At 35.9% G+C, this 27,980-nt stretch overlaps 2 protein-coding genes across 3 annotated transcripts; both read right to left on the bottom strand.

The window, feature by feature from the left end:
• Positions 1-2,907: 2,907 nt before the first annotated feature.
• On the bottom strand, positions 2,908-10,448 carry LOC125048896. The gene is made up of 10 exons (XM_047647849.1): positions 10,425-10,448; positions 9,590-9,706; positions 8,753-8,884; positions 7,774-7,921; positions 7,112-7,312; positions 6,458-6,606; positions 5,762-5,889; positions 5,034-5,187; positions 4,432-4,527; positions 2,908-3,298 (listed from the first exon to the last, which is right to left on the bottom strand). Exons 1-10 carry the CDS (start codon positions 10,446-10,448, stop codon positions 3,143-3,145), a joined length of 1,305 nt encoding a protein of 434 aa, XP_047503805.1. The 3' UTR covers positions 2,908-3,142.
• A 2,124-nt stretch (positions 10,449-12,572) lies between these two features.
• On the bottom strand, positions 12,573-27,883 carry LOC125048748 (protein yellow). 2 transcript variants are annotated; one of them, XM_047647607.1, is made up of 3 exons: positions 27,750-27,883; positions 14,871-15,142; positions 12,573-14,342 (listed from the first exon to the last, which is right to left on the bottom strand). In XM_047647607.1, the coding sequence occupies exons 2-3, from the start codon at positions 15,133-15,135 to the stop codon at positions 13,240-13,242; spliced, it is 1,368 nt and encodes a 455-aa protein (XP_047503563.1). In that variant the 5' UTR covers positions 15,136-15,142; positions 27,750-27,883; the 3' UTR covers positions 12,573-13,239. The 2 variants fall into 2 exon arrangements, with proteins under 2 accessions (XP_047503563.1, XP_047503562.1); XM_047647606.1 differs by lacking the exon at positions 27,750-27,883 and adding an exon at positions 27,643-27,689.
• Positions 27,884-27,980: the final 97 nt, after the last annotated feature.

Below are 27,980 nucleotides of genomic sequence, written 5' to 3' on the forward strand. Positions count from 1 at the left end.
AAAATTGCTTTAGGCAGAAGGAAAAAACTCAACTAATAAAAGCCTAAATGATTATTATTTAACATATTACAAATTTAAGGAAAGTATTTTTACATGCGCCGAAAATATGTGAGTATAGTATCACATATCGTGTAAAAATGATGGTTCAACGGTTAGCTAATAGCTAAAGTGTACCTGACAGTTCGCTGGACCAAATGACTCAGCTATTTTAACTAAGAAACCTAATATCGCACGACCGGCTCCGTCTGCCAAATCTATTCTTACAATCCTCATATCATTGTAGTTTTATTTGAAACCTTCAGCAACTGGACTGTAAGCTCAAAATACTCTGCTAATAACGTTTAAAAATAATTACTAAATTTAAATTTTCAGTTCAGTTGTTAAGGTTCACTTTGCAACGACACTTGTATAGAAGAGTATTCATTTCGGTCCATATGTCCACCCCTGTACCTCAGTTGTTTATTCGGTGCAATTAAAGCTAACTCATTATTTGAAAAGGTCGTTTTGGCAATTTTCAACAAGGTAGAATTCCACTGTATAATAAAACCAGATTATACCCTTGAGGTCCTGGTCTAATCCAAAAGCGTATTGTGAGCTAGTGGAATTCTGAAATGTTATCATGTACGAAATGCCTTAAGTAAATAAAATTCTTGTCCCCTTCGATTTTTCCTTAACAGAACCAGAGAACATGGTTTCAGGCAAGCGGCGCCTTAATCCAATTCTGGCTGGTCTAGAGCTGTAGTCATTCCATAAATCCGTGGCCAGCATTGCGAAAATAAATTTTCCCCTCGGATCAACAGATCGAATGAAATAGATGTATATTTTTATCGTTATTTACTATTTTACTAGTTTATAATTAAAATATTAATATATAATAATTAAAATATGCAGCATTTATATGTAATAACCATTCGATTAAAATACTGATATCAAACTATTATTATTATTATTCATATAATTTAAAAAGAGGAAACATAGATTTTCTGTCCAACATCCTGGTCAATATTATAAGAATATACACCAAAATTAAAGTGGGTGTATGGGTATTAAGAAATAGATTATTAAATTTAATCTAATACTAAAAACATTATCTACATAATACAGACACTGTGTGCAATGTCAATTGGATTGCTGGCGAAAGCCCGCATTTTTTCTCGACACAAATGTTAAAAGTTCGGAATCTACGCATTTAAAAGTTACATATAATGTTTATTTTTATAAAAATTCAATTTACGATCGCAATCGTTACTACTAATAAATATCATTTTGTTTATTTTATTACTGCTCTTAGACTGCTATTGAACGATCTATGAGCAAAATCCATGTTTGTTTTTGCAAAAATGTTTGCAAGTACCTACACTAACTATTTAAGCTATCTTACCAAAAAGTACACACGGTATTCTTTTGATAAACTTGTGTTTCGCTCTACGGTGTAGTGTTAAGTGCTAAGACCAAGAACTCACGATACGAGTCCTTATAAAGCTTTACCTTTCCGATACGTTCCTTCAAGTAAAATAAGTGAAGTTCAAGACGCGATATCATAAGAAAAAACATTTAAAACGCATTCTGAAACAACCGCACACATTCCTTTTACATCGCATTTAAATTTCTTGTAACTAAGAACTGTAATCATGAATATCTTTTGCGCAAATCGCGACGGATAAGGTCAAAAAACTAGGTGACCCAAAAATAGCATTTGGCGTCGTACGTGATGATTCACGTCGTCGTTTGGTCTCTTCCTGGCCCTTGTTTATTAATAGCGTAACTATGTCCAGCTATTTTGGGATCTGCGAGATGTCTGGATGGTACACCTGCGAATGCTTCACATTCATAAATAAGATGTTATTAATCCGACTGACGGTCGAGTAAGCCGTTAGAGACCTCTTGTTTCCGACTATCATCAATCAATCTAGACGAAACATTCAATATTGGGGTTAAATAGTCTCGTGAAATAACAAATTAACCGATTCTGACGTCATTGAATGAGTAATCCGTTTTTCTTTTGATATTCTGTAGATTGAATTGACTCTAATTCTGATCATTCTTAAAATAAGATTAGGATTTACTCCAGTTTCATATCGCTGTAGATATAATATAATTGTATATAAATAAGCAAACCATGCATGTATAACATTTTTTGTTTTATCTTATGAGAATAAAAATCCTTAATATTCTATTTGTTTCAAATACCATCTTAATAAAAAAAAAAGTTTTTTTTTTTCGTATCTTTAAATATGACAATTTTTCGTTGTTTTTTAGTGATGAGTCGAGTCAATATAAGGCATGCCGGTTTCCTCGTGAGATTTACTTCACCGTGAACTCCTTAACTAAACACTAACGCCTGCGTAAATATTATGCATGAAATATTACTGTGCTTCTGATGACACGCATCAGTAAAAAGTTTCATAGAAATATTTAGATATAGAGTTAAAGAATAAAGCGCAAGAATATAACAAACTACAGCATTTGTGCTTTAAAAAATGGAAATTCTTTGCTTTATAATAAGTAAAAAATGACAATAAGTCAATACATATATTCCATTCATAAATAACTTATTGAAAAGTTTTCATTTATTGCCAACTGACGGTAGCGGTATGTTTGACGTAAAATCCGGAACTACAGATAATAACACTATATACTGTAAGCTGTGCATCGATGCCCATCGGAATGTATTGACGTAACACGGTCGGTATATTTAACTTGAATAGATACTGCATCCGCTTATGTCTAACTATATCTGGTCATCCTCAAGATCTTACTTTCAGCCCTGCGATTCTGTAACTCACTTTTCGAACTTTTGAACAGCGGTTTTCGCTGTGGCGGTCGCTCTCAAATCAGTCGTGAAGCAGTCATTTTACGATTTGGCATTCTGATAAACAATAAACTACAACCTATCAGACTGATAAGGAGGGAGCTTGTAGTTTATTGTAACGACTGATTTGAGCGCGACCGCCGCTGTGTGAGTTCGAAAAGTGAGTTACAGAATCGGAAGGCTGGTCATCCTCGAGATCTTGCTTTCAGAACATAAAGGTGATATGCAGTAAAAGTTTAATAAATGCTTAAATTATACAAACTACAGTATAAACTTATATCTAGTACACAGTTGATTATGAAAACACCAGTATATATGTTATAGTATTGGTTAATAGGAATTTGGCCGACTTTTTCGAGGAGTAACTTCAACTGATAGAGGCCGAGGATTCGGCGTGGACGCACAGAGCAGTGGACGCAGCATGTTACTCCACATATTGCCTAAGATTCCAATCAGCCCGATTACTGATAGTCCCAGCAGGAAGCCCTGTAAAGTATTCTTTAGTAAATATGCATTAAATTTAGTTTTAAATACAGCTGAAGGTAAACTCAATTGTTTTACTAGGCACTTGAAATTATTTATGGACAGTTTTTATATAAATATGTATTTAGCCTCGATATTTTATTCATTTAATTTTTTATAATGCGCCACGAGATCGATAAGGTCAACATTCAAAAAATATTAGGTGCTTGAAATATTATGAATAAAGAGTATTACATATTTAATCGTAATACTCTTTATTCATAATATTTCAAGCACCTAATATCTTTAGTTTTTTTAAAGTATTATTTTACGTTCAATAGGTATTCCTGGAATGTAAAGATGGGTCCTCGACACTATCAAATATGATAAGGGTTCGAAAATTTTCTGTTCATAAAATCGTTTTATGAAGGCAGGGACAATGAACAAGATAGCAAAACATAAGCAAAAACAGCCGATACTATTTTGTTTTAAATTGTCTCTAATACTGATAAGAATAAACTTCCAAATCGAATTACTAAATTAAATGAATAACGCTTCAGCTATTTTAAACAAACAATCGGCTGTTGGGATGGCACTTCGCCAAGTATCAAGGAACAACTAATGAGCTGATATTCACACAGAAGTTATACAAATATATGGAAATGCCTAAAATACACCTTGTACGTCATCTGATTAATATTCTGCGTATATGCTTTTAAATCCATTCCTTACAAGACAACATCTATATAGACCGTTAACTTGCAGCTGCCTTCAATACCCCGCGACGGCCCAAGCCGAGGTTCGAGTCTCACAGGAGACGCCCTTGCGCTAGTCGCAGGAAAACCGCCCATGCAGGCCGAGCTACGCTCGCCAAAACTGCCCGAGCTTAGCTGTAAATGGCCTTAAGGCCAACAGCGAGATTCCATTCAAAAAAAAAGTAACGATGTCTATAACTTGCCGGCAACGCATTTGCGAACCTTCTGGCAGTGTGAGTGTCCATGGGCGGCGGTAGTACTCAACATCAGGTGAGCCTCCTGCCCGTTTGCCTCCTATTACATTAAAAAAATATAGTAACCATAACCATAGAGCAGCTGAAATTTTTGAGCAATAAACTCATAGAGAAAGAATCAATGCAACAATATAAAAGGCATACACACCACGCTGCCACCGAGGTCTGAGAGAAACACATTCCAGTCATAATTGTATTTTTCTTCGAACACCGATACCATCATATTGTTGAAGTGAATATAGACCTGTGTTTGTAGAGATCAAAATAAGTTAAAATCCTTTGCATTGTAAACCTAATAACATGACGTTGTTCACCTATGATTGGTCAGGTCATTCCTGCCATTAAATATATACTACTATTAGCTGAACCGGCAAACGTCGTTTTGCCATGTATATAATTTATAATAAAAAATAGGGGTTGATCGTAAAGGGGAGAAAATTAGGGGTTGTATGTATTTTTTAATGCTGTATCATAAAAAAAAAACAGAAGAAAATATCTAAAAATAAAAAAATATATTTAGGGGTAGACTACCCTTAACGTTTAGGGGATGAAAAATAGATGTTGTCCGATTTTCAGACATACCCAATATGCACAAACAATTTCATGAGAATCGGTCAAGCCGTTTCGGAGGAGTTTAACTACAATCACCGCGTCACGAGAATTTTATATATTAGATGAATAAACTAATGTCACGGATTTATTAAATAAATTCACTACTTACATAGGTAAGATAAACACATAAAGTATTACCTGTGTTTGAAGATTCGCTAGGCTAGAGGCAGTTGCCCAGACTTTGGTTTGAGAGTCCCAGGTGTAGAACTTCTGTCTATCGACGACGAATGCGCTATAGAGCAGAGAACGGCATATCCGCGGGCAACTTTCACAGGCATGATTAATATATTTACTGAAACATAATTGCAGAGGTCATGTAGAAATAAGTACATTAGGGGGCGTCCGTGGAGTCAAATCTCACTTAATCTTACGTTGGAGAGAGGGGGTCTCGGCAAATATCACGCAATTTTTTTTCTGATTGAAAAAAATAATAGGAAAAAGGTTGACCCTAAAGTCCATCTCCGCAACTTCCCGCTAACTCCATACCTAAACGCTCAACATTTCACTTATTTTGTTTTTGAGCTCTTCGAGCTCAATAGTACGAATTCTGTGTTATTTTGAGTTCTCCGAGCTCAAAAAAAAAGCTTCTTACGCGTTCACGTAAGAAATCCACATTTTGAAAAATCTCACGTGAGATTGGGGGATGGGGGAGGGGGTTGAATAAAATCTCACGACATCTCACCGGAGGGGGAGGAAGGTACAGAAAATTAAAAAAAAACACCTCACGTAATTTATGGACGCCCCCTTACGTGAGTTTGATTAATAAAAATCTCATTATATTTGTTCCATATGTCCCCAGTTTCAGTACAAACAATTTAATCTCCTAATTAGTAATTAGATAATAGTTAAACACATTAAATACTCACTCGATATAAGCAGATATAAGGCTTCTCATATCTCTGAAGTTATCACAGCGCTCTAATGAAATGTTCATCCAGGGTCCAGAACAGTTTACCTGTCTTCCAACCTCTTCCCATACGTACAATGCTGTGCACTGTAATGTTAATTCTAGGTATATATTTATTATGAAGTTATACATTATACATAATCTATTATATACATAGTAGTAGTGTATAGAAAACTTACCCTTCCTATACAGGTATGAAACTGCAAATTGTATTAACGTGTAAATACAATATTTTTAAATACAGTGTAATCTCTTTATAACGAATTTCAAAGGACCGGGAATTTATATTCGTTATAGAGAGGTTTCGTTATATGGAGGTAAGAATAATTCTTTTTACGTTATAGAAACTTTTTCGTTATAACGAATGATGTTATAAAGTATTATACTGTAGTTATTGAACAATTTCAAAAGCGTAGAAAAAGTTATGTTCGTGTTGCAATGTAAGTCCGTATTATTATTTAATTAACACACTGGCAGCTTTTAATAAGCTGATGCGCGTGTATTATGGGATTTAGAGAAACTTATCCAGTCTATTTTTAAAGATGTTTACAGATGGTGCACTGATCACACTTTCCGGAAGCCTATTCCATCGTATGCTATTTGTTTTAAAGGTAGTTGATTTTTGTAAATCTATAGAATATATTGCTTAACTAACATAATTAGCGCTGTAGCCAGGTTCAGTCGAGCAAGGATTCAGTTCGTCACTGATCATGACGTATTCGTTGACTGATAGCTTTACATCCAATGTCTCACCGGTGTTTACGTACAGATAGTCAACCAGCCCACCGTTGTATACTTCTACTTCTGTTCAAATAAACATATTAAGCTTTGGTGCATTTTTTATTATGGTGTTTTGAAAATTAAAAACCTGTTAAATTCGGTCTAGTCACACATTTGTTTACCAGTTTCAGGTATTTCGTGCACACACTGAAACATTCTGCCTTGCGATTCTGTGACTCACTTTTCGAACTCTCAAAGCGGTTTTCGCAGCGGCGGTCGCGCTCAAATCAGTCGTGAAGCAGTCATTTTATGATTTTGCATTCTGAAAACCGCTGTGTAAGTTCGAAAAGTGAGATACAGAATCGCAATGCTGATAATGAATGTCTTCATATTTTTATGATTTAATTTTCTAAACGATTATGAACCTAGGTTTCTTCTATACATAAAAGTGAGTATTGATTACATATTTACATCTTAACCTAACTAAACACAAACAGATCATATGCCTCGCTAGCTTTTGTTTTTAAAGTGACAAATTTTATACTCTCAATACAAACAATAGGTTTAAAGTTTAACAATAAACTCCGACCAGTATACGGCTCCTTCTCAAAATGCACATAGACATGGTAGCCAGGTGGTGAAATGCTGGTAGAGGAGGTAATGTCCTCTTGGGTGTGCTGCAGGGTGATGGTGTAACCACGAGCCTTCGTCGCTTGGGTGTCCTTAATACGAGGTGTGAGCGTATAGCAACGACCGTTCACGAAACCCATACTCGTTGTTAACTCCACGTCTGGTAAAAATAATATGTTGTGTAATTTTGGAACAAATTTCTTCGTATCATTGATATTTTATTAATGACCTACAAAGCTCATTTGCTGATAATTACTCCTAGTATGTATGCGCATTATCTATTTGCATCCAGTTAAAACACAAAGGTCATTCAAGCCACTAGGACTGGTTACGCGCAGCCTTGCGATTCTGTAACTCACTCTTCAAATTCTCACAGCGGATTCCGCTCTCATAGGTGTCATATTACACCGTCACGAGTGATTTGAGAGCGGAATCCGCTTTGAGAATTTGAAGAGTGAGTTACAGAATCGCCAGGCAGCTTTGACTAATTTTATAGAGAATTATTGACAACTACAAATTTTCGTTTCTATGTGAATGATTTGTATGATACAGGTAAGTTTCTTTATTAGAGCTATTAAAACAATGAACATTGAACATTGAAAAGGCAATTTAGATATTTACTGTCTGTAAGTGAGTCTAAGCCATACTGAACGAAGAAGTCGTCAGCGTCGTATGTGATCTCATCCCATAGTTGATCAAGAGAGATCGCAGAGAAGTTGAAGTCTCTCCAGGTAGACGTGTATCGAGGATGTGAAGACAGCCCATATTCCTAAAATAACCAAAACAATATCACTTACAAATTAATTGGAATTACATTTATTTTCTAGTTCTGCTGAAGTTGCAATTCTTACATCTGTTTGGATTAAACAGTATTACACGGATTCATATAAATATTCCAACCGTATCACCTAGACGTCCGTCGTTCCACAGCTGAGCGGTAATTAAGGCAGTTTATGCCGCGCATCACCAGTATGTGACACTATCGACATATTTATATGTTCGCAGAGTGAATTCACAGTAGCGATATTGTGTATATTATGTGTTTAATATAATATATATGTACCTACTTTATTGTATTTTATTAATTGTTTCTCGACATTATCGTATTGGCATAGTCTGTAAGGATAATAATGTATGTATTTCTGTAATAAATAAATAAATAAATAAATAAATAAATAAAAAAATATAAAAAAAAAAAAAAATAAATAAATAAATAAATAAATAAATAAATAAATAAATAAATAAATAAATAAATAAATAAATGTGGAACCACCTATCCACCGAAGAATTTCCGAACCAATTCGAATTTCAAAAAAAGAGCGTACTAATTCGTTGAGGGCTGGCTAGGCAGTTCCGTGCCTTCTGATATTGTATGTGTCCATAGACAGCGGTATTTTTTAAGTATAAAAAAAAAGGATTCATGGTGAGCCTCCTGCTTCTCTTAGTTTGTTTCGTTGAACTTGCTATCTGGACATCGATTTACTAGATAGTCCATTTATTGAGAAAGACTATCTAGCAGGACTTACGCAATGATTAGATTTAATATAACAGCTTAAAAAAATTACCTTAAAATTAATCAAATATTTTTATCCAGGCCTACCTTCAGCTTAGCATGTTTGTAGGGAGGTTCCCGGCAGAACGTGACACTTGGGTAGGCGATGGTCTTGTTAAAGTCGAAGTGCGTATGTGTTGTGACCGGGATATTGGTCAACTTCTGGATGCATGTTATAATCTGACGATCGACAAAAAAAATTAGTACCCAAACATAATGAGGAATAGGTCTTATCTTATACATAGGTACCCTATTTGGGTTTTTTGCTCAGATTGCATGCGTTTCCTTGATCATTTTTATTTCATAGAAAAGTAGGGGATCAGTCTCCTATGACTGACATATACCGTCGTTTTTGGGTCTTAAGCCATTTTTTTTTCTTATTCGTAAGAACGGTGACGGAATACTTCGGTATTCCGTCACCGTAGGCATGTTATAGATGCGCATGTAGAATGTCCTTCCGATGCTCAGACGGGGATCGAAACTACGACCTTAGGGATGAGAGTGACACCTTGAAGCCACTAGGCCAACACTGCTGATGTACACTGCTGATGCAACGATGTATATAATATAAACGTATCTAAGTCTCTGATAATTTTCATTTTCATTCAAATTTAGGCTGAACATAACAAGGTTTTAAATAATTTTCTCATAATAGGAAGAGAAAGACAATCTAACTCAGTAAGATATTTAATTTTAATAAATACAGGTTGAATTGTTAACCTCCTTCGGGGTTCTTTGAAATTGCTTAAGAACATCTAATCCGTCTCAGTGTAAGATGTTAAGATACCAAATATCTAAAGCATTTATATATTTAGTACTATAAATACTTAGATACACACATTATAACCCAAAAATATGCTACGCATAATTAATAAAAAATTGTACCTGATACACCACAATAATCAAACAAGCCATGACCACGATAGTTTTGATTAAATTGGGACCTTTGAAGCAATTGACACACTGCTCCCGGATCCTAGACACGTGGTCCACTTTTTCCTCCTAAACATACATCATAATGCGAATAATACAATAAGTTAAAATTTAGTTACTACGCATAGGGAAGTTATTTAATCCAACTCCAATTATTTTAGTTAAAATAATTAGACTTTAGCCCCGTCTCACCGCCCTCGGACACGGAAAAACGCCGGGGTGACCGCAGATCAGGCGGAAAATAATAAACGGCTCAAATATAAGAGTCTTTCCTCCAACTTCGATTTTGTTCCTTTTGGAGAAGAGACTCTCGGGCTGTGGGGTTCAAGTGCACAGGCGCTAATAAAAGATTTAAGTTGGCGCCTGGTAGATAGTACCGGTGACCCCAGAGCTGGTGCTTTCCTCGAATGAGTATCGCTATACAGCGAGGAAATGCTGTCAGCGTACACTACTACAGGGTCCAAACTTTTAAATTTGTTTTAATGTTATTTATTTTTAATTATTTTTATTATTACTATGTAGGTTAAAATTGTAAATACTGTATATTTGATTGTTATGTTTAGGTTTTAATAAACGTTATTTTAGTTAATATACATTGGTAGCTATATGTGTCTGACTCGGAGTCGAAATTTATATATTATGTCATTATAGTTAGCACTTTAATGGGGTTTGAAGCGAATCTTTTAAATATTCTAAATTATACCTCCTCTAAGTTATAAAGACGCCAATAAAATTTACGAGAGTGAAAAATAATATTGAAACAATATAGTTATAGCTTAGTACTTACAATTTCCTCGACTTTTACCGACATGTTAGTAGCACACTAAACACCGCGACAGTAGACTGTAGATGGATGTTGATAGTCCTATCTAAATTAGCTAATGTTAAGTGCAATAAATTACTTGTATTGTAGTCACGGGATTAACGAAAATTAAACACCAAAGTGTGTGTAAATCATCGCAGTACAAGGTCGAGGACTACGATTAAAACTGTTGTATGCATAAATACCTATTAATAAAACTTTACATCAGCCCCGGTACTGTGCAAGAGCGATTATACAAATTTTCAAAGTAGACGCAGCGAAGTTTGTGCCGCCCTCGCCGTTACAATTGTCATGCCCTAGATTATTTTTACAATCCAACAATTTCAAATTGCAGGTAAAATAATTGTTTGGATTTGATTTTTGAGCACAAAATTATACACAAACCATCCAGTTCGCAGCCTCCAACCAGTAGTAGGACTGACATGTATAAGTTGATAGGGGGAAGAGGGAAACACATTTTCTGCAATTTCAGTCTTTTCACTTAGGGACCGTTCAAGAATTACGTAACGAATTTGGGGGGGGGTCCTTTTGTAAAACGTTACGATGCGGGCCGGGGATTCGACTACGCGTTATTGTTAATATTATTTTCGACTTTCCAGTACTTTACACCAGATAATGGTAACTTTTAGGTATAAAGAGTCACTAGGTGGTCACGAAACGAAATACTATACTTGTGTCCAGAAAAACGCGCGTTACATGGGGGGGGGGCAATAATCTCCAAAAATTGCGTGACGTAATATTAAGTATTTACATGAACGCTCCCTTATACAAAGTGTAGGCTGAGGCTGAGGAGCGCATGTGGGGGGCGGCGAACTAGCTGTTTTACTCTAGATTCTAGAATATGTAAGTTTGGAACACCAAATGACTAGACTAGAGGGGAAAGTCATCGGCAAAACTTGTTGCAGATTACTAGCTGTAAAACATTAGAAAACTTCAAAATCTTTTTGATTTCTATTATGTAGCAAAAAGAACCACCACAAATTTGCCGCCCTTGGTTCCAGCCTATTCAGCAGTAAACAAAATTGATAGCGGTTGTGATCCCGACTTCAATGTCGATTTTATCATGCGACTTTTGGCATACCACATCATCGCTACGTATATCAAAATAATTATATCAGATGCCTAAACAAATTGCATACAAAAACGTCTCAACCGGTGCAAGTGGTCATGGAAAAATAATCGATGAATATTGAATATAACATTAAAATGTATATTTGGATGGAGTTTACACTAAATTGTATCATGTACTAAAATAACAAAAAAAATTTTTTTAAAGAAAAATTATTTACTACCTAATTAGTATTATTATAGTATAAGATCCTATATATTATTTTTTTATAATTTTTTTTAATCAGGGTAGTATTATATATGTATCACTATAACTTTCTTTTTTACTAAAGATGTATATATACTTTAGTGCCACATAAAAAATATACACATAAATAATTAATTGATTAAAAACAACCTAACGTTTTGAATATTCTATGGGCTTCATACTTTCGATTGGTATAGAATTTATCTAATAATCATACCGGTGAAATGTTTAAAAAAATATTTTTTTTTTAATATTAATTAAAATACTCTGGACTGAAATTTGCTAGGCAACCCATATGGATTATATTTATTGACATATTAAATTAAATATAAAATACGTTTCATTAAATAAGCATCTCGGTGAAGGTCGTTGTATATCGGGATCTTAGACCATTATATATGTATAAACTTTTATAGAAATATCCTATAGGAATAAAAATGGAATGAAAATATAAATGTCTATCCGAATGACAGGCTTCTAATTTAAAAGTCCCATGAAAAAGAACTATGAAATTAAATTCATTTTCTTTTTAATTGTGGTTACGCCTGTCAACAAAACTGTTTTATTATATGTTACGTATTTGGGCGCCATCTAGTGTAATAAAGCAGTACCTTTCAAGTCGTCGTCGTAGTGTCGTTAATAAATAATAGTTGTATTAAAATAGATGTCGCTACTATTATCAGTAAAAAATCGTATTCGTAAAATCCTTAAATTGCAAAACGGAATTATATTGTATTGGAATTTTTAATTCTAGTATTCCCATACTAGAATATATAATATAAATAAACGCAATAAAAAATATTTAAAATTTCATTTTTTATTGCATGTCAACTTAAATTAACACATATTTACAGAGAATGTCACAAACGATTATTACATAATCTTACGCTATGTTAACAACAATTACATATCACGGGTAAGGGCAAATACTAAGTACAATAACTAGCAAATAATTCGTAATCACAATAAATAATACGGTAACGTTATAAACAATTTTAACTGGCTCGGACTTTGTTACTTCGTCTATTGCACTCCATAGCCTTCAATGCGCTAGCACTTGAAATCAATTTATATTAATATAATTAACATGTTTTCTTTGACATACTTATTATAGTTTTTTCTTAGCTTCAACGCCATCTATAGGTGACAGTGGTAATGTAAGTGGGTTAGCAACCGCATATTTTTACTTTGCAAAGAACGTTGGTCAAATATATTTGAGTACAATAGAACCTCTTTTAAGTTTTAGAAAAACAAGTTTTGTGTCTATTTGATATATAAATCCATAAACTTAATTAATATGCGGAACAGTCACGTTCAATTTAGTCTTCATAATAAAAAAGTAATTATCGATTCATCGCCTACACTAAATTTTAAATCACAGACCGTATCAAACACTTATTCAAATGGCGTCTTTGCCAACAAATTATTTACATAAAATATCCCGTTTCGCTGACGATTATTTAATTAATAAACTGTTATAAAGCACAACAAACTGACAGTGAGCGTCAGTAAAGAGATAGGCGACGAAATCGCACTTGAATTAGGTTTAACTTTAGCGGCTATATTAACCGTCACATTCTTAATCTTATTAACAAACTTATCTAAAATGTCTGATCTGGGCGTAATATCGCATGCTGTATGACTGATCGCACTTAAAACTGGTGCAGAGAACACTCTGAAATTAACATCGTTAGAGTCCAACTTTCCATACATCCATATTGGCATTCTATTCGATAACACCCAAAGGTTCTCCTCATAGTCTACCTTTATATCTGTCGGGTATATCATTTTCTCGTCGTCCATATAAATTCTTCCTTGATTTTTCATGAGGTACTCCTTATTCGTGGTCCTCCAACACGCCACTGCGTTTAGATTCACAAGAGAATAGAACAACACTCCCGTTTTTGGGTCTACGAAGGACGCACTGGATTGGGCGTTAGGTCCCCTACTTCCAAGCAGCTTGAAGGCATTAAAGTTAGCATCTGCCACTGTCTGGTTTCTGAGGTATTCCGTAGAAACGGCGAACTCATTGTAACTCGCCATCGGATGGAAGTATAGAGTGCTGTAGTTATCAGCATTTGGCGCTGAGAGACTTAAACCAAAGAGAGCGTCTGTCCAGCTGAAGTTGTGCCCTTTAACGCTGAAATCGCAGGCCAATGGGTCCGGGTGGAAGTAGTGATGGGTTATCCTCCAGGATTCGTTCTTTTTCCAAGAGTATACGACTATCCCTGGTTTTCCCAAGTCACCGGCATACGCGTAAGTGTCCTCGCAGTCGATATCTTCGACAGCGATATTGGCGAAACCGGATTCTTCTTTGACCTGATCATCGGGAAAGACATAGTTGCGGAGGAGAGTGTCAGTTAGGAGGTCATATATGAGAATAGCTGGTGGGTATTTAACGGTATCGTTCTCAAGGTTTCCAATTTTTCCATTGTCGAGGATCCATAGTCGGTTGCATTTGTCAGCGCGCACCCTGAACGGCGACACTATCGTCGGTTTCCCATTATTCATGTCGTGCGCCGCCCAGTTAGGGTAAGGAATCAAAGCCGGTGATTTCGTTGAGTTATCTGAAAATAGTAAAATTTTTGAAGCTGTTACAATGTAGAATACATAAGCGCGTTGAGAAACCAATATAATAAACCGGTACCAATAAATGCATGAATTGAAAACTACGTTTTTGTGTTAAACGGAAGAGCTTAGTAATATCACGTTAAGAAATTTAAAGGAAACCGGAAAGGAATTACTTTGCTTAACTCAATGAAAACCTTAGTTTTTGTATGTTATATCAACAATTTAATTAGAAGTAATGAAAACGTTAAAATTTCTAAACAAACAGTATTGAATATTCATGTACCAGCTATGTTTACAGTTTATTTTAAAATAAATTTGTGTTTCACTTTTGTCTAGTCTGAACAAATTAATCAATACAAGTTAAGACTAACATAAAATTTCTCTTATGTTAAATGTTAGTATTATGACAACTCAATGATAGTCGTATTGTGTTACTTTTTAATATTCTTCATATAAAAGCAGGACGCCGTTAGAAGGCAAAATGTCAATTGATTGCACAAGTTAGCCTAGTTAGGACGAGTTACCATTTAAGTTGATGTAGGTGAGGCTAGCTGGTACTCCATTCCGCCATCGGGGTACTGTTATGAAGAGCCTGTCTCTATGTCTCTCTATACCCATAGGCATGCCATTGCCAGGTATAAATTCTCCTGATGCCAAGGCAGTATTTCGTGCCTCCTCACTGGGCCATTGGTAATCAAGCTGTTTCCACTCATACAATAAATCCAACTGTTCCATACAGGTGCCGATGTACACCACCTGAAGGATCACCAGGCTCCATAGAAGCCGCATCGCAAATCTGAAAATGTTAAGTATAATTGTCACCATAAAAATATAAAAAACCAGTTTAAAAATAGCATCACGCAATAATAGCGTGGTTTGTAAGAGCTGTTGCAAAAAACTATTGTAATAATAATCTTAATTGTATTATTAACAACCAATTACAAATCAATCGAGCCCAGTAGGAGGAAATCCGTGTTGGTAATAGATATAGTCTTTTGGATTGGAATTAATATAGTTTGTATATTTCCCACAGAAACAGACAGATTTTATTTAATTAGTTTTTTTTTAGTAATACGATATTTAAGTAAACTTTTAAGAGATTCAATTGGAATTACAAACAAAGTGATTGGTATTTTCGCTGCACCCACAAGATGTTTTTAATTATCATGAACGCATTTTATAGCTTTATAGTAGTATTTTTATATTTTCTTAAATATAAACATATATAACTTTTGCTAATGACACAAGCCTTTGATCTCAAGTAATTCATGCTTGAGTCTTTGTTTGAAAAATAAACCCCGATCCGGTTATATGTTAGTTCAGTGACATTGAGCTTTCCGAAGGTTATTATTTTAAGAATTCTACCAAAATTATACATTAATCTGAATTTATTTTACATCCAAAACTAGTAAACCTATTATGAACAATATTTCACCAATGTGGTTTAAAATATTAACGGTTTTAGCTGTAATAAAATTGAAACGACCATATCGAAGTGATAATTTCTTCGAATGGGCAATATACAGAGTACAGACCATATTGATAGCCATATCTGTTAACACTTATTTGCGTCGTTATAATTTAATACCCGTTAGCTTGGTATAATACTTAGTGTTAATCTGTCAATCTGTGACAGCTAGTTTTTCATACATTATGAATAAAAGGGGTTGTTTTATTTAATTTCTATTAGTCTAACAAAACAGTATATTTTTCAATTTTATTGACCGATATATTTATAGTGTACTGTTGGCCGTCGTAGGTTCGATCCCCGGCTGTTCATCAATGGATTTTATTTCAATGTGCGCATTTAACATTCGCTCGAACGGTAAAGGAAAACATCGTGAGGAAACCGACATGTCTAAAGACCCAAAAAGTCGACGGCGTGTGTCAGGCACAGGAGGCTGATTACCTACTTGCCTATTAGATTGAAAAATTATCATGAAACAGATTCAGAAATCTGAGGGTTGTAGCGCCATTGATATTTTTTTTAAATATTTGCATTGTATTTTTGTTTTCCAGATAAAAGGATGTCGATAACAGGCTGACACTCGCGAGCTTCTGTAATTATCCAAGGCCAACATAATCAACATAAGATGACCCCTGCCCGTTTGCGCCCTGTCATATGACAAATGAATTTATCTGTTTAATTATTATTATTCAATAATTTTACTTATTCCACACCTAATTAAAATTTTAATGACTCAGCTTATAGTAGATAAGCGATCTCTTTCACGCTGTCCGAACCTGAATTTTAATCAGCAATATTCTGGTAATTTAACATAATACATACTTTTTTACGTAATTATAATAATTTTTGAAGATTAAGTTCGAACCGGTCGCTAATGACGTCTTAGGTCAACAGAAATATATAGAAAAAGAGACACAGTACTTCATAGGTACTATGATGTGTTAACTTGCGTTTTATGACGAACCGTTTCTGCCATAAAGTTTAACCCACTTTCTTTGTGTATTTCTACAAACTCGCATGTAATATAACTATGTTAACAACGTGCCTACTTTTGCGCTTGCGTTTACCTAACGCGAAAAATTCTAAATTATTCTCGTTAATAGTGGCACTGTCATTATTTTATTTAAAGCAGTTTTTACTTTCATCACTGTTACGAAACTCACACATATTTTCATTTAAGTATATTATTTTTTAAATTAGAAATCGCACTAATACATTTGACTAATACTTGAATCAGCCAGTATCGTAATTCAAAATGGTAATCGTAAAACTTCGTCTATTTTTCTTGTATCAAAGTTTTTGTCATCGTTTAGCTTGAATACCTAATAAATTGAAGGTTTACAAGTAACAAATCATATAGTAGAGTTTTCGTGAACGAGGTTACGCGTATGAGCATAACCTGTGCTGACGGTGGCCCCGCAGAAGGTCATTCCTTTCTATTTCAATTAATATTATATCAGAGCCGGTGTAACCCGCCCACGGGCAAGCCCTGCTTCGTCATCATTTAGAATTGACACTATGAAAAAGATTTCTACATTTAGCTAAAAGTATTATGAATTCTTTTCGTTTGGTCGTTGATAAATATTAAAAACGGAGGATGAATTTTAAAATACGAAGTGATTAATATTTTTAAATACATATGTAGGTATTATTATACATATGAAAGTGCCTTGTAACAAACAGTAAGATTTATAAGTAAAGTTTGAAAGTACTAGGATTAAGCAGAATTATTATAGCTCTAGGTATTAAGCCATACGCATTTGTTTTAATAATATTCGCGACTAAACTTTTCAAAGAGTCTTCAATGTTTTATGGACAATAAACAAAACTACATTGTTGTCTACATTTATTGTATGTATTTTTAAAGAAACGACAATTAAAATAATTTCCTACTTAGAACTGGTTGTGAAATTAGTGATAAAGTTAGGCCTCAATATTTCTATATTCTGTATATCCCTATTAGCAACACTTCAATATCGAGTCATACATACCAACCGGTATCAAATTTGCAATAAGCTATTTATAGTAGATATGAAAAACAAAGTGTTGTTGAGAGATCTGTAAAAAAGATAGCTTTAAAAAGCGTCATAGAGTAAAATAACTCGTAAATAAACATTAGTTTATCAAAAAATTCTTATTCGTATTTAATAATAACAATTTGTATCGGTTCTATATCATAATAAATAATTTGAAATGGTTTTTAGAACCTTGTCAAAAGTAATTATTGATAAAACTACATTAAAACTGGGTACAAAAACTTAATAATTAAGTCGGGATTTCTATCGATACTAGAAATACAGAGTAGTGAGTACCGGCGCAGATAGTAGCTTGGTGATACAAGGTCCCAGAACGTGACTTGTCAACAGTCGTTAAATGCGTAGAAGATAATTCTGCGTTTATGTAGACTTTCTAAATGTGTATTTTTAATTATGTGTGATTTAAATTAGCTGTAGGATAACAAATAAAATAAATAAACTATAGTACTAATATGTCTTGACTTTATGATTCAGTGTCTCCGAGGCCAACATAAGTGCAAAAAGATTTTTTTAATACAAGAATTTCTCAGAATTTATCAGAAATATTTACACCTAAAAAATGACGTCTATTTGATGTACTTCTTCGTTTGAGGGCGAGCTTTTCACTCCCTTATATTGAGAGACGATTTAAAGAAATTTCAAAAAGGCCGAAGATCTGGCAGCTACCTCGGACAAAGAATGAGTCTAGCTATTCAATGGGGGAACGCTGCCAGTATCTTCGTAACCTTGCCTAAAGGGACTCCTTTTAATAATATATTTTAGTTATTATATGTTAAGGTTAGTTATTTATTTCTATGTATATATATCTTAGACTTATAAATCTTAAGTAAATTCTAACATATTTAAATACTCTTTACTTGGATGTCAATAACAAAAATATAAACTTTAGGCCGTCAAAACATTGGATATTTACAATAATTTCATCAGAGTTTGCTAAATTATACGATTTCATATCATACCTACAACAATGGCGCACTCACAGTATAAACTTGTTTTATCGCGGGTTTCTGTGTCATCTGTGTATATTTTACTTTTTATAACAAAATTATGACTGGTTAAAGTATTGTTTATGACACTGTATGTTTGAAGGCATAAAGCGCTGAGAACAGCTTAAATTTAGGTAAAACGATGATATTTTTATAAAAACGTTATCAATACAAAATGTCGGCTTTCATCTAGTCTCAATAAATGTAATTAATACATTTTTAATCCCCCTTATAAAAAGTTGTAAAATTGTACCGCTTTATTAGCGGTCTATCTGTCAGCGCAAATTGAATACAACAACAAAAAAAGTACTTTAGTGAAAAAGAATGCAACAACACTAATACACTTCAATGAATAAAGATAATAGTGTATATAAAATTATTTAAACCGAAACACATCAGAACTCACAATGATTTGACAATTGACAATCGTTTTATTACCGCAGATTACTTCAAAAGAACATATTTACGCCTGGAAGTGAAATCAGTTATATTTACGAATCGTAAAGTTATTTACTTATAGTTTGTATTGATGGCTTGGTTATAATGTTCGTAGTGCTCACAATTTTAATTTTGTTGTATTGCGTGAACAACATATTAAATATAACATGGTAAATAAGTTGTCAATTTGTTTGACATGCTGGTGGACAAAAACTCTTTGAATAGTTTGCACTACCACCACACTAGCTCCTTTTTTATAAACAAAAATAATATTAATTATGAAAGAGTATAATAAATATCTTAGAAGCGTGCAAGACAAATTTAAGAAAGTATAGGACTATGACTTTAATACCCTCCGATTGTATCTACTCTAATATAATAAACAAAACAAATTATTAATTTTTGTTTTTCATGTACCTGGATTTACAACACATTGCACTTGGTAAAAACCCCTACACTAAAACTTTAAATGTTTCCTTCCTTATGGAAAATTATCAGAAATGAGCGAAATAAATTAATGATTATTTCTTAACCGTTTAAATACGGATAAAACATCGTACCTCCTTAGGTTGTGCCCCTTGTAACGTTGAATTACTTAGAACAAGCTGTATTAGACTGTACCTAAGTCATAATCTATTACTACACTAGTGACCTTGGCTGACAAACATATTTCCGTAAACAATAATTTTGCTATAGTAATTGTTAAAGTAGAACAACTGACTACAAATCGTAGTTTTTTCTGAGCGATTCCTAATTTAAAAATATTCGAAATTTGATTTTAAAATAGCTATTTGGTATTGCAGCTGTGTTTGTGCTGGCAACACCGGACAGTGCGCAGCGACGCGGATTATATTTTTTTAATTGCCGCAGTCGGCAGTGATTATAGTCGTAATTAATTCACTGATTTGTTATTTAATCCTACTGGTTATGCTGCAATTGACTTATAGACAATTGCTTTAGCTAAATAATTAACGAATTATAAACGTCGAAGCTGATCACTATAACCATGAACGTTTGAAAATGGCCGCTCTTTACATTTTATGTTCTTCCTATTTAATATATTACACGCAATATCATCAATTTAGATTTTTTTTGTTTCGAAACATTTCTCTATCTTTATTAATATTTTATCTTTTTCCTATGCATGTAATATGTAAGCATGAAAATATAAAATCCATAAAAAGGAATAAAACGAAGAATGTGACCCATAATTGGAATGGATTATTATGAATATCACAAAAAAAGTTGCAGGGGAAGCCGAGTGTGTAATGACAGTAATTAAAATCCTTGCTCCATTGAGACATTCAGCTTCCGCGTACCATTTACTGCATTAAGGTCTCACGGAAAGGCCCCAAGAAATACATTGACATTTCCTGTCCAGTTCGCCTTGTTATATACGAGCGGATATCACCTCTATCCTCCTACAACTAGTGACTAATGTTCTATCAACAGCTGATATGGAGGACTGCGCTAGTCCACCATGACCCACAAGGATATTGGGGAACTAATATAGCGGTAATACAACGCCTCCAAAAATAACACGATAGTAAGGAAACTATTATAAGTATTTATATAGTCGGTACTTTGGATGTTACGTAATTTGTTCGAGCGAATTCCCATATAAATTATTAAAGAAATATATTATTGGCTATAAGTATATCGCTAATTGAATAACGCAGCAAAACCTTGAAGCAAGGTTGGTCTTGACAATAAATTGTTTGTAATATTTGGTTAGGTGGCCGCCGCAGTTTACCAAAACGCCATGCTAATTTAAATTATTCAGTTTAAATTATTATAACAATGAACATACACATAATACTATTTAATATGTATTGAATTGAACACCGGTTAGAAACCAATTTAATACGTGTATTACATATAATCGTGTCACTCATAAATAAATTTATAAGACCATGAACAACAAATTGTTTTTTGGTGATTACAATAACGATTGAATCGAGATCGGGTAATACCTGGAACTATTCATGATACAAATGATAGTATATATGAAGACCCGTAATGTCCTAATAGAGATTGGGACAGAATGTCAGTATCATCATAGATTATTATCCTTGAGGGGATCGTTCTGTTTGACACACATCCTCAATTTTTAGGTCTCAAATGAAAAAGTCTTTACATGGTCTTCCTTTATTGTACTAACAATTTCATACGTATAAAATCCATTGGTATCGGCCGTTCTAACGCAAGTAAAATGTACTAATTAGATGGGACAAAATATGCATAAAAGTCTAACTTCACCGTTTCACCTAATATGGTCTTCTACTTCTTTTCATCATGACAAAAACACAATTTGATAGAGAAAGACAAAAGAGTTTTAAAATGAAATTAGACTGATTTAGGTTTTATAAAGCAGTGTTGGCCTAGTGGCTTGAGCGTGCAGATCTGATCCCTGAGGTCGTAGGTTAAATCCCCGGCTGTTTTTTTTTTTTTTTTTATAAAACAGGGGGCAAACGGGCAGGAGGCTCACCTGATGTTAAGTGATACCGCCGCCCATGGACACTCTCAATGCCAGAGGGCTCGCGAGTGCGTTGCCGGCCTTTCAGGAATCGGTACGCTCTTTTCTTGAAGGACCCTAAGTCGAATTGGTTCGGAAATACCTCAATGGGCAGCTGGTTCCACAAAGTGGTGGTGCGCGGCAAAAACTGCCTTGAAAAACGCTCAGTTGTGGAACGGCGGACGTCGAGGTGATACGGGTGGAACTTCGTACTCTGCCTCGACGTCCGATGACGAAACTCAGCTGCAGGTATTAATCCGAACAACTCCTCTGAACACTCTCCATGGTAAAGGCGGTAGAAGATGCAGAGAGACCCCACATCTCTACGCAACGCCAAAGGATCAAGCCGCTCGGAAAGGGATTGGTCATCGACGATTCGAACCGCTCTGCGTTGAATACGGTCAAGTGGAAGGAGCTGGTACTGGGGAGCCCCCGCCCAGAGGTGAGAGCAGTACTCCATGTGGGGCCGAATTTGCGCTTTATATAGTTGCATGCGGTGGCCTGGAGTGAAGTACCGTCTCGCCTTGCTGAGCACACCAAGCTTTTTGGAGGCTAATTTAGCCTTTCCCTCCAAGTGACCGCGAAACTGAACGTCGTTCGATATGTCAACGCCAAGTATTCCAATGCTGGCTGTGGCTTTAAGAAGAGTGTTTTCGAAAAGAGGAGTAGCGACAAAGGGTGTTTTTTTAGCGGAAAACGCGCAAACTTGTGTCTTCTTGGGGTTAAATTGGACTAGGTTTAGTCTGCCCCAGTCTGAGACTCCACGTAGAAGAGTTTCGACTTCAGACACAAGTTTGTTCCGGTACTCATCGACAACTGCCCGAGAAATACCTGCCCGGCCAGTGTAAAAAGTATCCCCAGTGCTGTCATCCGCATAGCAATTAATGTTGCGAAGTTGCAACATATCATTGATATGCAGAAGAAACAGGGTCGGGGATAGAACACAGCCTTGTGGGACCCCCGCGTTCACGGGTTTAAGGTCGGAGCATGCTCCGTCGATGACGACCTTGATGCTCCGATCGGCCAGAAAGCTGGAGATCCAATCGCATAATTTCTCGGGTAGCCCATAGGCTGGAAGCTTCGAGAGCAGTGCTCTGTGCCACACCCGATCGAAGGCTTTCGCTATGTCCAAACTAACCGCCAGCGCCTCCCCCTTGGACTCAATTGCCTCTGCCCATCTATGTGTAAGGTATACAAGAAGGTCACCAGCCGAACGACCACGACGAAAGCCGTACTGATAATCGCTAATCAGCTGGTGGCCCTCTAGATACCTTAAGAGCTGGCAGTTAACAATGGATTCCATTATTTTGGAGAACAAGGAGGTTATGGCTATTGGGCGATAGTTGGACGGATCAGAGCGATCGCCTTTTTTAGGGATCGGATGTATCGAAGCGGTTTTCCAGCACTTCGGGACAGTGCCAAGCGAGTACAGGTACCGGAAAAGGCGCGTTAAGACCGGAGCCAACTCAGGAGCACAAGTACGCAGCACAATTGGGGGGAGACCATCCGGCCCGCTCGACTTATGAATGTCCAAGGAAGATAGTGCTCTGCGGACAGCACGTTGCCGGAATGTGATTTCCGGCATCGAAGAATCACACCGCGAAATGGTCGGTGGTGATCTTCCTCGGTCATCCAAAGTCGAGTTGGACGCGAAGAGACAGCCTAAAAGGTCGGCCTTCTCCTTCGCAGTGTGGGCCAGCGAGTCATCCTCCCTGTGCAGTGGTGGAATAGCGGGCTGACAAAAATTCCCTTGGACAGCTTTGGCGAGAGACCAGAAGGCTCGAGTCCCTGAAGGGAGTTGGGCCAATCTCTCGCCAAATCTGGCAATGTGCTCTGACTTTGCCTTAGTGATTTCCCGTTTGAAGGACCTGGAGGCTGAGTTATATGCTTTTTTAAGTTTGCTGGTATTGGCATCACGAGATTTCGCCGCTTCCGCCCATGCCCTAAAGCATTCTCGCTTTCGACACGAGGCCGCCTTGCAAGAACGTTTAAACCAGGGCTGAGACTTGCCACCGATCGGCACCGCAGAAAATGGAATAAAGAGTTCCATGCCCTGCAGAACCACTTCGGCGACAGAGGCAGCGACGGAATCTGGAGCTTCCGACGAAAAGCACATAGGCCTCCAAGGGTAGGACGCAAAGAAAGACCGCATCCCGTCCCAATCTGCTGACTTGTAGTGCCAAATACGGCGACAACCCAAAAAGCGGGGCCGTGAAGGGCGCGTAGAAGGCACAATACTCCGGACCACACAATGATCTGATGAACCCAATGGCGGGTCAACAGAGACTTGATAGTTCTCCGGATGTGAAGTCAGCAGAAGATCCAACAAAGAGGGTTTATGACCATCCACATCTGGTATTCGCGTAATCGCAGGGACCATTTGTGTCAGGTCGTAGGCTAAAGCAAAGTCGTGAAAGGATCTTCCCGCGTGATCGGTGGTATCAGAGCCAAGCCAATCGGCATGGTGGGCGTTAAAATCGCCAAGTATCACGATTTCAGCGGTAGGAACCCTTTCGAGCAGGGAATCTGTAGCCATTTGAATGTGCTCGATGAGTCGGTTAGTTTCGTCATTTCCGCTATGGGACCTATACAGGCACGCATAGAATCGCGGATGGTCATCGCAGTCTACGCGCAGCCAGAGGTTAGATAGGTCCCTTCCTTCAAGCGTCCCGAGGCGACGAGAACAGATATCCTCCCTGACGTACACGCAAACTCCCGCCCGCGGCACAAATGAATGTTCCAATTTGTACCCCGGGTAGGAGAGGTAAGAAGTATCAGCCGGGGAGGATATCTGAGTCTCAGTAAGGAAGAATAAGGCCGGCTTCGCAGTTTCTAAGTAAAAGTGAACCGCGTTTAGGTTAGTTTTTAGCCCCCTAACATTTGTAAAGTCCACCGTGAGCGTGGAAGGGGTTGCCTTAGGTAAATGCTTCCGTTTGCCCCGAGACCGAAACCTATTAATGCATAAGTTTTTAGAGCAGTTTTTGCCCCCCCCAGAATACGAAGGGCAGCCTGTGCATCCACCATCGAATACCAATTGTTCCGATGATGGACGCCCAGAAGGGGATTCTCCACAGCGTAAACGTGTGGTACCCCCCTGGGGTAATCTCTGTTTGAACTGCATCTTCATACTTATGGGGGGGGGGGGGGATTGATGGGCTCCGGGAGTCTCACTCACCGCACGAAACGCGAGTACAATAAGATGAACTTATTGCATCACTTCACGCCGGTTTTCTGTGAGACAGTGGTACTGTCCCGGTCGTGCCTGCCCATTTGGCTGAAGCCCTAAAGCAGCAGCATGGCACTCCCACTAGAAAACAACATTGGACTTTCTGTGCATTTAACACTCGCTCGTACAGTGAAGGAAAACATAGGGAGGAACCCGGCATACCTTAGACCCGAATCTACGGGCTATGTCAGGCAAAGAAGGCTGTTAACTTGCCTATTTGAAAAAATAAATGCTCACGAAGAAGATTAGAAGATAAAGGTTGTAGTGCCACTGGTTTTAGTTTATATTACTAACAACCTTTAAAACTAAGTTAACTTTGTATTATTTTGTAGAAAAACATTGAAATAATTACCTTGAAATAAATATTTAATTTATTAAGCCAATACAAATAACAAATTGGACATGGTGCCCGTTAATAATGGTGAGTCAGATGTTATTCAAATCGATTTCATTACTCGATGGCTATTAACGATAAGAAATGCAAACAATTCCTCTAAATCAGGCCAAGAATTTATGGATCGTAAACACAACGTCCTTTGAGAGAACGGAAAAACCAACATGCACACATTATTAGCCTCATTAGGCAAATAATTAATCGATTGACAGCATTGCTTAAATAGAAGACATGCTTAAGAGAAGAGCCTCCCGATATGCTTTGCACAGATTGCGTAGCATTAACACATTATACCGTACAAGGATTAATTACCAGAGACTAGTTTTTATGTTATATAACTTATATAATAAATATTTATGTGAGCAGTATTGGCTTGTGCGTCTCTAATACGAAGATTCGAACCGCGGCTGTGGACCTATGGACTTTCTATGTGCGCATTTAACACCCGCTCATACGGTAATTGAAAACATAGTGAGGAAATCAGCGTTATACCCAAAAAGTGTGTGTCATGCACGCTTATTAGGAAAAAACAAATGATGACGAAACGGATAAAGAAATTTGAGACCCATTTTACACAACATCTATTTTTTGACTGGATTTTTCTAATTCCTATTGACAAAATCAAACTATAAACGGATTTTTAAATTCAATTTTTCCGAATTAAATCCCTTTACATTTCGAAACACGACGGACGTTTAATAATTATAGTTCGGGTCATGAAACATGGACGTAATATGAATAATATTGATATAGACCATATTGTTTTGTAGTTTTTCGATAAAACAACAAAGATTAAACACAGCACTGATAAATACAGTAGATGTGTGGTGAAATTGTTTTAATTGTTAATGAACAGTGACCACAGTTCCATCGTCGATAAACTTCAAGTATGTCTTGCTCTGTTTGTTCGATTATTTAATAGTTTATTGTATTACACAAGTTATTATTATATATACGTATATTATACGTTTAATCCTTGTCTTTAAACCTTGATGACATACCATTTCATTCGTTGGTTTAAGAATGCAAATTATAAATGTACTTTTTGTTTGTTATCTACCGAATTTTGGATATTTTACCAAAGCCTAATATAGGCGTGTCATAATTATTGATTGAGCTTTGAATACCTTACTTTGATCTACATAATTATAAAATAATAACCTCGGGCTGGGGCCCGGGGAAAAGAAAATTCATGAGTCTTTTCTTGACTCTGGCTCAAACATGTTCAAAAAACCGAAGATTTTTAATTTTTTAACCAAATAAGTTGCAATTGCGGGTCACCTCAATGCGGCAAACAATACGAACACCATAATATAAAGAGAAAACTACAGCAAAAAATTAAAATATTAAAAAAATTACACAATACCTAAATATTTCTACAATTATTTGTTATTATACTCGAATTTTTTATTGATCAGCTCTATAAAATGTTACAAATTACTAAAATCGTCTTCGATCGGGAGTCACACGTTGTTTTCTAAAGCAAGTGTCGTCAATCATTACATAAATTGAAGCGTAATTATGCATCGACACTTATAAATACTTGTATTATGTATAATGAACATTTTATATAACATTCTTAGTTGTATAAAACAAGTTGCAGTAGGTTTAAAACAAGTCAACCTATTCCTAGTTCATACATTATTCAGGGTGTGTATTAGGGACAAATTGTGAATACATTTCATTCTTAAGATAACAATTATGCTTACACCTTTGTCTATTTGGAACTAGGATACAAAGCGATTTGAAGACAATACAATAATACATAATATACAGAAAAGTATTGAATTCCGAGTAAGTTTTATGCATCGTAATTCGTAACATGCTTTTCAAGGTCACTCCAATTTTTATTAATCAATTTTAATCCTATAGAGCGGATTTTTTAGTGATAGATAGAATAGAAGAAGACGCATGCTAAATACGTAAATTTCTAGATTTATGAATTAGTTTGTAAATAGAGAAGATAAGAACGACATTAAGAATAAGTAAATCAACTAATAAATTTGGTGCATCATTGATAAACCATTTCTACTAAATTATTTAAATTATTTAATTTAAGATAATTAATTTACTTTCTCGTCCTCGTTATACTTAAGATTATGCTTTTATAATTATGTTTGAGTTTTGGTTATAAATACTTTAAACTTAAGCGATACGATTTCTAGGATTTTGAATAAAAACTGTTCCATGCAGACGAAGTCGCGTCGGCTTATATTGAATGTTTTCACGTTACCTCTTAGAACGCGTCTCATTCAAGTCTCTCATTATTTAAGAATCCAAACGATTCGTTGAAATCCATCACAGTATGTCGATCGAGTGAAATGCAAACAATACACTCACCGTCAAAATATCTCCGGATTGCAAGTTTACGCTTCAATCAAATTATTTAATCACTTCTGCGCAAGAGTGCAGCACAAGCAACCTCTAAGGGGCGCTCAGGGAAACTGCTCGCTACTCGCTAGTCGCTACTTGATATCACACAAGCCGCGAGTCGCGACTGGCTAATCAACTTGAGTAGGGTCGCCACATTTTAGTTTAAGTAAATGAATAATTAACTGAAATATATATGTC

The sequence above is a fragment of the Pieris napi genome, chromosome 4 (assembly GCF_905475465.1).
Source record: "Pieris napi chromosome 4, ilPieNapi1.2, whole genome shotgun sequence".
In the NCBI taxonomy this organism is placed as follows: Eukaryota; Metazoa; Arthropoda; class Insecta; order Lepidoptera; family Pieridae; genus Pieris; species Pieris napi.

Excerpts from the sequence above, each read along its gene's own strand:
- LOC125048896 (XM_047647849.1), bottom strand. The coding sequence starts at position 10,448 with ATGTCGGTAAAAGTCGAGGAAATT. Across the intron at positions 8,885-9,589 it reads TGATTATTGTGGTGTATCAG|ATTATAACATGCATCCAGAA; the intron begins GTACAATTTTTT and ends GTCGATCGTCAG. Across the intron at positions 4,528-5,033 it reads TAGCGAATCTTCAAACACAG|GTCTATATTCACTTCAACAA; the intron begins GTAATACTTTAT and ends CTACAAACACAG.
- LOC125048748 (XM_047647606.1), bottom strand. The coding sequence starts at position 27,674 with ATGAGAGACTTGAATGAGACGCGTTCTAAGAG. Across the intron at positions 15,143-27,642 it reads AATGAGACGCGTTCTAAGAG|ATTTGCGATGCGGCTTCTAT; the intron begins GTAACGTGAAAA and ends TAACATTTTCAG. Across the intron at positions 14,343-14,870 it reads CACCTACATCAACTTAAATG|ATAACTCAACGAAATCACCG; the intron begins GTAACTCGTCCT and ends TACTATTTTCAG.